This window comes from Phacochoerus africanus, chromosome 7 (assembly GCF_016906955.1).
Source record: "Phacochoerus africanus isolate WHEZ1 chromosome 7, ROS_Pafr_v1, whole genome shotgun sequence".
Lineage (NCBI taxonomy): Eukaryota > Metazoa > Chordata > Mammalia > Artiodactyla > Suidae > Phacochoerus > Phacochoerus africanus.
The window spans coordinates 86963287-86977232 of NC_062550.1; the positions used below are offsets into that span (position 1 = coordinate 86963287).

The 13946-nt window shown below is 43.5% G+C and overlaps 1 protein-coding gene across 4 annotated transcripts in view; it reads right to left on the minus strand.

Moving 5' to 3' along the window:
- ANO4 (anoctamin 4) overlaps positions 1-13946 on the minus strand; it is a 354946-nt gene that overhangs the window by 141193 nt on the left and 199807 nt on the right. For all 4 annotated transcript variants that reach the window (XM_047788188.1, XM_047788190.1, XM_047788189.1 and 1 more), the window contains one exon: positions 7768-7899. In XM_047788188.1, the coding sequence (XP_047644144.1) occupies positions 7768-7899 (132 nt within the window). The remainder of the gene's footprint in view (positions 1-7767; positions 7900-13946) is intronic.

Sequence of the window (13946 nt, forward strand, 5' to 3'; positions counted from 1 at the left end):
AAATACAAATACATGATCTGAGGAGTTCCCCTTGTGGAGCATAGGAAATGAATTCAACTAGTAACCATGAGGTTGTGGGTTCAATCCCTGGCCTCGCTTAGTGGGTTAAGGATCCAGCGTTGCTGTTAGCTGTGGTGTAGGTCACAGACATGGCTCAGATCCTGAGTTGCTGTGGCTGTGGCATAGGCTGGCAGCTGCAGCTCTGATTAGACCCCTAGCCTGGGAACCTCCATATGCTGGAGGTGCAGCCCTAAAAAGCAAAAAAAAAAAAACAAAACAAACAAACAAACAAAAAAAACCCCACATCATCTCTCACTGGAATGGTCACATTTGTCTCTTAGCTGGTTCCTGCTGCTACCCTTGCTCCCTGCAGTCTGTTCTTATGAGAACAGTCAGAATGATACTTTCAAGAGTTCAGTTAGACCACATCATTCATCTGTAAAGTCAAAGTCTTTATATGGCCCACAAGGCTGTATATAATCAACCTCCCTCTTACTCATCACTCACCTCTATTTCCCATTTTGTCTCCTTGTCATTTCTGCTCCAGCCACAAGGATCTTACTCTTTCCCAAACACACGCTCCTACTGGGAACTCTCTCTGCCTCCTTTTATATCCTGCAAGGTTTTCGTCAATCATACCTCCTATCTGAGATCTAACTTGATGAACAGAAACACTACCTTTTAAACATGCAACCTGCATCCTTTCTTCATGCCAGCATTCTTCACTCCCTTCTCCCCACTTCTCTTTTTCCATGGCATTTATCACTTTCTAACATGCTTTACAACTGACCTTTTGTTATTTATTATTATTATTATTATTTTTGGCCATACCCAAGGCAGCCAGAAGTTCTCGGGCCAGGGACTGAACGCACACCACAGCAATAACCAGAGCCACAGCAGGGACAACACCAGATCCTTAACCCACTGAGTCACCAGGGAACTCCTACAACTGACTTTAAAAAATGTTTACCTCAGCACTACTCACCTTCAGACCTGGATAATTCTTTGCTGGGGTGGGATGGCCACCTGTGGACCGAAGGGTGTTGAGCAGCATCCCTGCCCTCCACCCCTTTGGTACCAGTAGCACTCCCTACCCTAAGTTGGGACAACCAAAATGTCCCAGACGTTGCCAAATCACTCCCCAGATTGAGAACCACTGGCTCATCATTTAGTGTTGGTTACCTCCAACCAGCTCAAATGGAAGATCCAGGAGGGTATGAATGCCTGTTTGTTCACTGTTGGCTCCAAGCACCCAGAACAGCAATGGGTCTGGAGCATGTGAATGGATGAATATTTACTTAAACAGAAGCACACACAGCAAACATACATTTCAGATTCTCCCATTAGGAAGTGGTCAATATTTAATTTCACCTCACTGTTTATGGCTTTTCCTAAAAAGAAAATGATGGCAATGATAGAAATTGAAAAATTCAGAAAGGAACATTTTTCTCTGTATCTAACACAAACATTTTTCTGAAAGGCAATTCAGCACTGATCCGTTTGTTGAAAAAATACACTATATATATAATAAAAAGTGACATGACTCTTTTCCGCATTTCCTTTTCTCTGTCTCCCAGCCGAAATCCTTCATTATGAGTATTGACCTTAGAAAGGAATTGCCTCCAGGGTATTATGGTTGATGCCATTTCAAGAACAAAGGGCAGTGCTACTGAAGCAAAGCCAACATTCACAGGCAAGGAGAAGAGGAATAAATTAATTCCCAAATGGACTTGTCTGTCATAGTCATCCGATTCGACTGGAGTTTAATTTATCTCAGAGAGTGGGTGGGCCTGCCTGAAGGGTGTTGTGTGATAAGACAGTAGAGAAATAGTTCTCAAGGAGGGAGAGGGGTCAATTTTGCCCCTACCCTGCTAGCACCCAAAAGGGAAATCTGCCAATGTCTGGAGACATTTTTGATCATTATGACTAAGGGCGGGGGGCAGGAAATTGCTCTTAACGTCTATTGGATAGAGGCCATGGGTGCTAGTAACCGTCCTGCAGTGCACCAAACAGCTCCCCCAACAGTTATTCAGTTATCACAGTTATTCAGCCCTAAATGTCAACCATGCCGAGGTTGAGATCCTGCAGAGGAACATGATGTTGAAGGCATGGGATCTGGTGCCTCTGTCTGAATCTGAATTCCTGCTCCATCTCATTTAGTTGTTCAGCAGACTTATTTCCTTTTTCCTCCTGGGCACACAAGTAGTTAGTTATCTCAGCCTCTTGCAAGTGAGGGGTAACAATACGATCACAAGCTCTGGTCCCTGAAATGTGTGTGAAAGTGCTGTTCCCTGCTTCTGAAACTCTTCATAAAAACTTCCTACAAAAGCACTCATCTCTCTTTTCCTTTCAGTAAACCAGATGCAAGGTATCTAGGGGATGGCAGAATTCCTAGACAGAAGTAGCCTGGGTACCAGAATGTCTGTATGGAGCAGTGACAATGCCCCTCCCTCCCTGTGGTGACCTGCCCTAGACCATTATGTGAACACCAGGCAGACTTCCACAGTGTTAAACTCTGATATGCATGGGTTGTTCAGGCAGGTGGACTAGCCTAGCTATGTGACCTACTGCAGATTCCTTAAACCTCTTTGTGCCTTGATCTTCTCATCTGTAAAATGGTGATAATACCTCCTCTCTCATCAGGTGGTTGTGAGGATCAAAGTTTTACAAACAACATCTGGTAAAAGTTTTCCCATCTGTAGACCCCCTTTTGGTGATACCATATAAAATGACAACATTATATGCTGATTTAGAGAGATGTGTACCCACATGTTTGCTTTTGTTGCTTCCCAAACATGGATATTTGTTTGAACTCACTAGGAACAAGAAAGCTAAGCTCTTTTTTTTTCTTTTTTAACATCGTTTCTCAACTTTCCATTCTTTTGTACAAGGCAGTTCAAAGTACAAAACTATAATTAGATTATTCTATGCTATTTTTATTACTTTTATCCTTACTTCATTCATTTAAGAGACAAGTATGAGGCATCTATTGTACATCAGACATCGCGTTAAGTTTTGAAGCTATAACTGTAGGTAGAAACAGACATGGCCTATGCCTCATGGACTTTAAAGTTTACCTGAAGAGTTTGGCATGAATCAAGTAATATCCACATAATTATAAAACCTCAAACATGAAAAATGTTACATGGCAAACATACTGCTAAAGAGAACAGGGCAAAGAGACCTGGCCTTTGGAAGGATGGGAAGAGGGCCTCCTGGGAGGAGTCTCTGCAGGTGAATTTTAAAGGATGACTAAGAATAAACTCAGAGAAGGGGGAGGGAAAGGGAAGAGAATTCTAGGGGAGGAAATAGTATGTGCAAATGTCCTGAGGCAGAATAAATCCAAAGAGCTAAGAGAGGAGGTGTGTGTCTGGATCATAAGAAGTGAGGGGGTAGAAGGCTGTGAAGGCACATGATACTGAAACAGAACTGGCAGCACAGTCAGGCCACTGAAGGCCTTGCAGGTCATTCTCAATAATTTTCACATTTTCCTAAGGTTTTTAGACAGAGTGAAGTGACATGATTAGACGTGCATTTTTAAAACATCATTCTGTATGCCCTTAAGAGGATGGATTGGAGGTAGGCAAGAGTGGAGCCCGGGGATCTGTTATATTATTTCTGGATTAGAAGTGAGATCATAGTGGCAGAGATGACTGAATTAAAGAGACGCTTGAGATACAAAATTACCAGTCTTTGGATATGTATTAGATGCAGGAAGCAGAGGTGATGGAGGTGTCTAGAAGAGCTTCCAGACTCTGGTTTCAGACACTGGACAAAGATCAGTGCCATTTACTGAATAAGAGACAACAGCAATGGACCACATTTGAGAAGAAAATATTCAGTTTGGTTTGAGATGAGTATGCAGTGAGCTAACTTCACATCAACTTTTTCTTTTTTCTTTCTTTTTAGGGCCGCACTTGTGGCCTATGGATGTTCCTAGGCTGGGGTCCAATTGGAGCTGCAGCTGCAGGCCTATGCCACCACCACAACCACACAGCAATGCTGGATCTGAGCTGCATCTGTGACCTAAGCTGTAGCTTGAGGCAATGATGGATCCTTAACCCACTGATCAAGGCCAAGGATCAAACCTACATCCTCATGGATACTATGTCGAGTTCTTAACCCACTGAGCCACAACGGGACCCCCATATCATTTTTACTCTTTTTTCATGATTCTCCTATTTTCATTCCTATCTATTCATTTAACTTCCCATTTAATAAATCATTATTAAGTACCAACTATGGGATTCAAAAATGGTGATACGACATAATCTTTCAAGGAGCTGAAAATGGATGATACTATTAATCTAGGGCTATGATAGGAAGCAAATATTACCAAGACATAAAAGATGCACTTTACCCAGAATCTGGGGTGGAGCTTGGACATTATGGAGGTTTTCTGGAGGAAATGTCTTTGATACAACCTGGAAGAAGGGAGCCTAAGGGAAAGGGTATCTAGGCAGAGGGAAGAGCATGTCTAGACAGGAGACAGGGGGGCTCATTGAGTTAATGAGATCAAAGCAGATCAGTATGGCCTAAGCCAGCAACAGGGACAGAAGCAGGAGCTAGTGGGTCAACCTAGGATTCTGGATTTTGTTCTGAGAGCAAAGAAATTTTCAAGGATCTTTTCAACTTTGGTCATTTTTATATAACACTTTCAGTTGTTTTCTTTTTCTCCTATATTCATGTACACAGACACACACACACACTCTTAAATTTCTATAATCCTTTTTCATTCCTAGACTAACACAATATCAAACATTCTGGCAAAACCGAGAAGTCGCACGAGATTTTCGACTGCATTTGGAAAACCAGGAGATCATATTATAACTCCCAGACCTCATTAACTGGCTACTTCTGATTACTCTAAACCCATTAAAATCACCCCCAAACCATCCTTAGGGAAATCTGTTCCTAATTGTACCAAATAACTATTTCCAACTTGACAGCCAGTGTTCTTCCAGTCTTACTTTTATACGTTCATTAAAGGGATGTTATCCATGTGGCATGACAATTTGCAGAGAGAACGAACTCCCTGCTGCCCCAAACATTCAAGGCATTTGTTTAATTTTCCATCTCCCAACAGAACAACTGAACAGCCTACACCATTCTCTTGGTTCCACTGAGGTCAGCTTCTTAGGTTTCTTAAGTCTGCTTCATCCCAACTGTCCCTCTGCTTTTTCCTCCTTACCTCTCCTGTTTTGAAAGCTCATCTGCCACTGATCACTCTCTTTGGCAAACCATAATGCCAAGTCTTCTCATGCCCGATTCCCAAATACAGAAAACTACTTGTGGTTTTAACTCATTCTGCTTCACATCTTTATACTTTTATAGACATGTCAGTCTCTCTTTGGGGGATGTGAACCCCTTACCTACCTGGACAAGTGTTATCCTTTAAGGCCCACCTCACCTCAAGCATTTTCTTCTTGTGATCCACCCTCATCTGCTACCCACTTCCCTTCCTGGAAGATGGAGCTCTCTTTAAAGTCACCTCCAGGAGTTCCCGTCGTGGTGCAGTGGTTAACGAATCCGACTAGGAACCATGAGGTTGCGGGTTCGATCCCTGCCCTTGCTCAGTGGGTTAATGATCTGGCGTTGCCGTGAGCTGTGGTGTAGGTTGCAGACTCGGCTCGGATCCCACGTTGCTGCAGCTCTGGTGTAGGCTGGTGGCTACAGCTCCGATTGGACCCCTAGCCTGGGAACCTCCATATGCCGCGGGAGCGGCCCAAGAAATAGCAAAAAGACAAAAAAAAAAGTCACCTCCAGCAGACCGTTTACAATTATTTTAAATGGTCTACTCTGTATACTAGGTGTCGCCAAGACTGTAATTTTTTTTTTTTTTTTGGCACACTCGCAGCATGTAGAAGTTCCCAGGCCAGAAATCAAAGCCATAACAGCAGCCAAGCCACAGTACTGACAACGCTAGATCCTTAACCCACCATGCCACCAGGGAAACTCTGAGACTGTATTATTTATCTTCATATCCTCTGTACCCAGTCAGTGTCTGGCAAGACGTAGGCATCAAATTAGTGACTGTTGAATGAATCCATTATTCACTGAGTGAATGCCCAAACATGTCAAAAAAGTTGCACAAACCTATGTGAGAAATGGCCGGATCCCTCTATCACATGCTATCATCCCTCATTTATTATACAATCGGAGATATTTGTATATATGTGATCCTCAGTTTTAGTCGCTGGAGACCCGGATGGGTGCCCAGGTGCTTATGATTTTGAGAATTCTGCTGAAAAACTCTGTTCTAAAGCCAGAACATTAGGAAACATAACTAGCACTCTTCCACTTTACCTGTATCCCTTTGAAGTGAAACAAACCCCAGGCACACACCATATATTTCACTGATTCTTCCATCTACCCACCCACCCACCCATCCATCCATCCATCCAAAATTGTTGAGACTCTCCTACACTGTGCTAGGCACTCTCTCAGGCAGCTGAGATGCAAAGTGAAAACCTGCAGGTAAATCAGACTCAACTCCAGAAGGATTTTAAAACAAACCACCACTTGTATAAGAAACTTCAATATGAACAGTACAGCACAGCATGGTGAGGGTTTAAATTGAGAGTGAGAACACACCAGCTTTCATCTGTCTTCATCTTTGAAGACAACATCCTAGGTCCTGATCTCTGAGTTAACATGAAATCCTGCTCAGTTCTCATTTCCCATGGAGGATTTTACTAGGATTTTGAGGCTGGGCTGTGAGTTTCACGTCTTCCTCAATAACCCTTTTAAGCTAAGCGTTCACATAATATGACTTGTTTGGCAGCAATCTAACCTGTGGGAATCCAGAGTTTGGCTATTTCAGAGGCTGACTGAGCTGCTTTTCTTGCAGTACACATTATACATTTTGATGCACAGCAGCTATTCTTTGATTTTTCTTCTCTCCTTCGCCCCCTAGATGTCCAAGGGCTTTAACTGATTTTCTGTTGCTGAAATGTGCCCCCACCTTGCGCTCCTTGCAACTTGACAACTGCCATTGTTTATTTTCTTTTTTTACAAAATCGTTAACACATTAAAAAAAAAAAATCTGTCACCCCCTTCCTTCCCTCAGGTAAGGCATTTTTACTGAGGCTGTCACTATGGCTGGAGCAGGGAGAGCCAGGAATGCCGGAAGTCTGATTTGTAGTCATTGGAGCAGCTTCTGAGTCAATTCTTTATCACTTTTGCAATTCCTCAAAGGCTCAATTACTCAGCGAACTCCCCTTCACCCCCATCACCACACATGTAAAAAGTGATAAATTGCTGTTCAGAGGCTGATGGATGAGCCAGGAAGCCAGCTGCTAGGTAATGTGGCATTTCCTAGGGCAATTTGGTGAGGCGCTGAAGGAAGGGAAGCTGAGAGATGAATTGAGATTTAAAAAAGAAACAAAAAACCAATAACCCCTCTTTTGATAGGGGAAGGTGTAGACCAGCCTCCCTACCTGCTGGATCCAGGCAGATGAGCCTGCAGGGGGTTCTGGGCTTTGGCAGAGACACAAGGCAGAAGGAGCCTGGGTCTCCGAACCACCCAACATGCCTATGAATGAGCGTTCTCTTGTGCTACACCACTGGGAACGTGGGGATTGTCTGCTAGAGCAGTTTGCTTACCCTGACTAATATAAAAGGGACATGAACACTCACAGGATGGCCAGGGGAGGAAGGCACTATGATGATACTTCCACAGGTCAAGGATTCAAAGACGCACAGGAGAGGGCTCTATCACAGCTGCACATCCTGAGTAAGACAAAGGCTTTCACAGGAAACACTCACTGATGGATCCTTTGCTGGCTGAAAGGGGCAGTGTAGCAGTCATTCTCCTCCAGGTCTGGCAGTGTCTCCTTGTCCAGCCTCATTGGCTTCTTAGGTAACCATCTCCGAAACCTGCTTATTTGTTTATCGATCCTGTGGTACATGAAAGGCAAGACCAAAGGGTACAACATGTCAGCATTGCCTCAAAACACAGGAGGGAAGTCTCCACAGAGCTGTATTTATGACCCCCACACTCCTGGCATTCTCACTGCACTCATAAAATGATGAAATAGCCCTATCCCACCTCCCTGGAGAGATGGAAAGATGACAGCCATGACTCCATGTTTTTGGGATCTCACCAAGGGACTTTGATGTTTTTGCCAAAGGTACGGCAGCTGTAAGTCATGTATCTACCCACATGTCAGTGAATGACAAAGGAGTCATAAGCAAGGCTGGAAGGCTCTGGGAAGGAAGCTGACACTCCCTTAAGCAAAGCAGCCAAGACCTTGACTTCTTCCATACTGCAGGTACCAGAAACTCATTGTGTGCTTGGAAAATATCCCCATCTGAGGTCAGGGAATAGCTGGAGTTGTACTTGCCTCTGGGTGGGGGGCTGATAGCACATTCTAGAGGGGGGACTGTACCCGAGAGCTCAATGTCAGTTTGCTTCCTGTCTCTCACATCTTCCCCAAGTAGCCTCTCAGAGATGGCATTCTCTTTAGCTTTCATGTCGCTTTTCATCTCAAGCTGATACCATGATTCTCATGGTGCTGGGGCATCACAACACACATACGTCACTCCGGCCAGAGCACATGATGATGCCAAGCCAAGGAAAACAATGCTGTCCCCAAAGTGGTTTTCGAGCCACGGTTTCTCCCTGGCTACCTCCCTGTTCCCTCCAACTTCTGCTGATGAAAACATCTGGCTTCTAAGTGACTGGATTCTCACTCCCTCATAGCCAAACACTAGAAGGAGCAAATACCACAATAGACTTTTAAATGATCAAACTCCCTCAGGTATCTGTACCGCTGGAAAAATGTTTGTTCCAAGAGCACATCTCAAATAGCATCTCTGTGAAGTAGACTGAACAGGTACCATTCTCATTTAAACACCACAAGAGACACTTTTGGTGGGGGGTCGGGGGTGATTATCCAGCCCAAATTACCCAGTCAGTGAATAAAGCCGGGACCAAGATACAGATTTTGGACTCTCAATCTTAGAGATCACCCTCATCAAAGTAGTTGATTAAAGGCTATAGAAGAATTACATTTCTCTAGGGACAAAAATCTTTAATACCTTCTAAGTCTACTAACTGAAAACACAGGAAATTTGAGCTATTCTTGGAGTCAAAATTATTTACAAAGCAATTTATCCTTTTTAGTGAAAATCCCAGCTGAGGAGATTATTTTTTATGTAACCAATCAAAATGAAAAATAAGAGTAAACTCCTCTTTTACCACCTTTTATCCTCAGCATTGTTTCAGCCCCATCACAACCGTACCCTCACCTCCAACTCTGCTTGGTTGGTGGTGGCCATCCTTTTTCCAGAGTCCCTGAAAGTTCAAACTGGAAAGAATCCTCCAGCTTCTTTAAAATCCTCCTCTCCAAGAGGACCTGTCCCCACCACATATACACACACAGAAGTAAAGAGTCTACCCCGGGTCATGCAGCCAGATAAGAAGAATAGCTTAGATTGGCCCAAAGACTTAAAAAAGAGAAAAGGTTCCCATTGCCCTCATCCTTCACCCTCCTGGTCCCTCCTCCCCACCTCCATCATCTCCTTAAAGATACTTTAAAAATATAGTGATGTGATGAGCTTCAGAGAGGCAACATCACACTGTGGTTGAGAACATGAACTCTGAAGCCAGGGTGCCTAGATCCAAACCCTGGCTCTGTAACTATGAGCAGTGTGACCTTGGGCAAGTTATTTAACTTTGCTATGCCTCAATTTCTTCTATGTAAAAATGGGAATGAAAATGATGCTTAATTCATAAGGTTGTGACAATTAACTGATCAATATGTACATAAACTCTCCAGAACGGTGTCTGGTACACAGTGAACACTGGCAATTATTACTTTCTTTTCTCCCCCCTCCCCCAAAAAAAAAACCCAAGAATTTGAGCAACCAGTTTGCCTCTTAACATTTTTGTCTTTTTGCTTTTCAATTCAAGGTTAATTATGCTTCACCGGCATCTATCACTCATCCAAGTTCAATGATTTAGTCCTTAAATTAGACTTCCTAGTCTAAGCCGATTGCCTTCCCTGTGGCTCTTGGCTTTATTTCATGTGATTACCTTAAAAGTTGTTCATGAAAGAAGACTTTGGCCCAGAGGTTTTTCATAATAGAGCTTTTACCTCCCACACATCTCCAGTCTGCAGCACTAATCGGATTACACTTTGCGAACTTTGCATTCGCATGGAATCTAGGCTCTGCATGCAATGACTTCGAATTAAACCCAGATGGGTACAGTGCTCCGGGTGGATAAAAACAAAGCTGTAAAAATTCAGGCATAAACACTCTATGGGAATGAAATGGCAGTTTTCAGCAACCAGCTTGTGGCACCACAATTTAAATGAAATGTGGAAATGGTAGAGAAAGAGAAGAACAAGGTGAAAGTGATTAATTCATTGAAAAATGAGGGGAAAGGAAGGGAAAAGGGAGTGAGGGGAGGCTGTCTGGCATGGGGGAAAGGAGCTGGGGTTTGTACTAGAGATGCCTAAATCCTGGCCCTGTGGCTTATCAGCTGTGTGACCTTCTGCAAATCACTCACCATCCTGAGCCTTATTTTTCGAGAGTTTTAAAATGGAATCATCACCATCTTATTGACCTCATAGGGTTGTTAGGAGGCTTATAAAAGAGGATGTGCATGAAATGCTTTGGAAAAGCTCTCAGGCAGATAGCAGTGTCATCAACAACTCCTGAAGACCTCAGAGACTAAGGTAAAAGTGAGGGAAATTCTTTTAAAAAAATTCTTTAAAAGTGAGAAATTGGGGTTTTTAAACACCATGGCAGAAGAAAGCTATTCAAAGATATCTTTAAAATAACTCCCCCCCCAAGACAATAACTGGGGATAGAAGGTGGTGAGCATGAACTGGGCTTTCCTGGAGCAGCTAGAGCAGAAGCAGCAAGATGAAGCATGGATTGTCCCAGTTCCATCACACATGCCAGGCTGCATGCTCACAGTGAGAAGAAAAACTCTTCAAATGTGATCAGTAAGTAGTCTGTGTCCTTTTCTGCTTGGCAGAACAGCCTCCCAAAGGTGCCTGCACCCTAATCCCCAGAACCTGGCAATATGTCATGTGATGTGGCAAAAGGGACTTTGCAGATGTAAGGAAGGTTATGGGCCTTAAATCAGGGAGAGCATCTGGAATATTCAGGTGGACCCGCTGAGTCACTAAGCCATTTAACAGCAGGGCACTTTCTCTGGCTGGAGACAGGAGAGACAAGGCAGAGGGGAGGGCAGAGAGACTCAAAGTGTGAGAAGGACTCAACCAGCCAAAGCTGACTTGGAGATGGAGGGGACAAAGCATGGGAGCATAGGAAGCTTCTAGAAGCTGAGAATGACCTTTGGCTAATAGCCAGTCAAGAAACAGAGATCTCAGTCCTACAACTTCATGGAACTCAATTGTGCCACAACCTGGATAAGCCTGGAAGCCAGTTCTTCCCCATAGCCTTTAGACAAGAGCCAGGCTCACCAACATCTTGATTTCAGCCTCTGAGACGCTGAGTAAGAGAAACCAGCTGAAACTTGTCCCAACTCAGACGTCTGATTTGCAGAATTGAGATAATAAATACGTGTTGTTTTATGCAGCTTAGGGTGCAGCATATGTCCTAACAGTGATGAGAAACTAACACACCTCTCAAAACAGTATCCATCCAATCTTCCCCTTGAGACCTGATCTCGGCAAGCCAGACTCCCAAGGGCTGAGGCCAATGTTCCACACGCTGCCCCTACCTCCCAGGTAAGTGGCTCTGGGAACAAAGGTCTGTCCCTCCGTGGGTGGATGACAAGTGGCCACTCTTCCACAAATCCACTGCTGTCCTCATACCATGCCTCTCAACTTCAGTGAGGGTCCCCTTCCCCCTTGCAAAGGAGAGACACAGTGCAAAAGCCACCAGGCTGGAAAGAGTGAGACTCAAGCTGGATGCCTGGAATAAACCTTTTAGCCTCAACAAGCCTTAGTATCCTCATCCCTTAAATGATCTAATTGGATGCTCTCTAAATACATGTTGGTGGCAATTTCAGCAATACTATCTTGGCTATATCATTTTAAAGAAATGGGTTAATAAAGAGCTTTCCTTTTCACAGCACATAATGGAAAGCTTTCATATAGAATGATGACTTTGGATTTATCTGGAAGTAGATTCACAGCCTTATTGCCCAGCTTGAAAGTGGTGAGTGCCATGCTAGGTGAGAAACTAAAACTCTCTGATCTAACACACCCATGACAGAAGGAAGCATTGGCGATAATAAGTGTTTGCACAATGCCCTGGATGTAGAAAATGCTCTACTTAGTGGTGGTTTCCAGGACAAAGAAAACAATGATGACAATGACCTTTCATTTACCAAGTTCTCAACAGACATCCAAGAGCTATGATTCTCACCTGTATATTGAGGTCTGTGCATCTCACAGACATTCCCAAACAGGTAAACCTGAAGTTTACTTTGGTCTGTAAAAGTCAAGAAACCAATAACTGGGAAGCATCCCATTTGTCCCTTCAATACAGGAGTGGACTTACTTTATAAAGTCTCCTCTGACAGGGAAAAGACAGCACTGATTTTGGTTGGATACACTGTCACCTTGTTCCACTTCTGCCATTTACTGAGCCAAAGCTCTCTTAGAGACAACACAGGCAAATCAATAAAGAGAAGATGGGCCATCCACTTGGGCATCTGTGGCCTCGACCTGTCAAGTTAACATCTGGACTAAAAGGTGAGTTACTTTCTGAAGAAAGTTGTTTTGATGGTAAGTTCAGCGTCCTCCCCCAAATGCCAGTTTATGACAGCTGAGATCCTGGAAGCTGGGAAGAGCTGGCAGCACAGCACAAGCACAAACAAATGGGCAAAGACCTGCCACCTCTGTAGGGCTGTACCTTTGCAGGGTATGCCTCAGAAATGTGCCTTGGGAAGGTCCTGCCTAAAACAACTTAACTTCAGTTTTCTCAGCTGTAAAGGGCAGACAATCCTACCCGCCTTCAGGGATGATGATGATTATAGAAAAGGCCACATGCAAAGGACTTCACTCCTAACTGGCTAACCTGTCTGCGGGCCTTTATAAATCACTGGCTATGCACAGAATCCCAAACTGGATGCTGAGGATATATCCCAAGAAGCAAAAACAAAGCAAAACAAGGGCCTTTCCTTTGCACCCCTAACAACCCAGGAGAGAATTTATACTAAAAAGTTAATTAGGCTGAATTAAATGAAACAGGCCACTTGCACAGACACCAGCTTTTCCCCAGACAAGAATATTATAATAATAGCATCAGGTTTCAAACAAAGATTACATTTTCAGGGATAATATGCCCAGAGAGTACTTAGAGATGAGGGTTTTTTTTTTTTTTTTGGTTTTTGGTTTGTTTGTGTTTTAATGGAGGCACTATACACAAACCTGCATTACAGTAAATGAAGCAGACAACAGGAGGCTTGCGTTTCTTTTTCCTCTTCTTCAAGCCAAGTATTTGCAGCCTCTCCTTGGATAAGGGTTAGGGATCTTTGGAAGCTAATGCCATTCTTTTAGGTCACCAGGGCTACCAATTGGGGCACAGCGTAAATATCTCATAGAAGAGTCCAAAGTTTTGGAAACATTGACATATATTAATGTCATATATATGTTATATAATTATAATATTTTAGGATGAGGCTGGAGATATCCAAGCCATTTTGTCACTTTGCCTGTGTACTCATCTGCTAAGATTGGGACGGCACTGAATGTGTAATGCAGTAGGGTCCAGCATTCATTCTGCCAGGCATCACAAAGAAGAACTTCAGGCAGGACATGTATGGGGGAGCAGAGGGAAAACGACTTGAGTAGTAATGAGACTTCAGCTACAAGTACAAGCCACCCACAATCATCAGATTTGTTACTTTGTAAGCACATCTTCTGCAGACTACATTTGTACTATTTGGTGGGGGCAAAAAAAAAAAAAAAAGGGCAGAAGAAAGAGGATACATTTCCTTTCTTTCTTGGATAGTCACT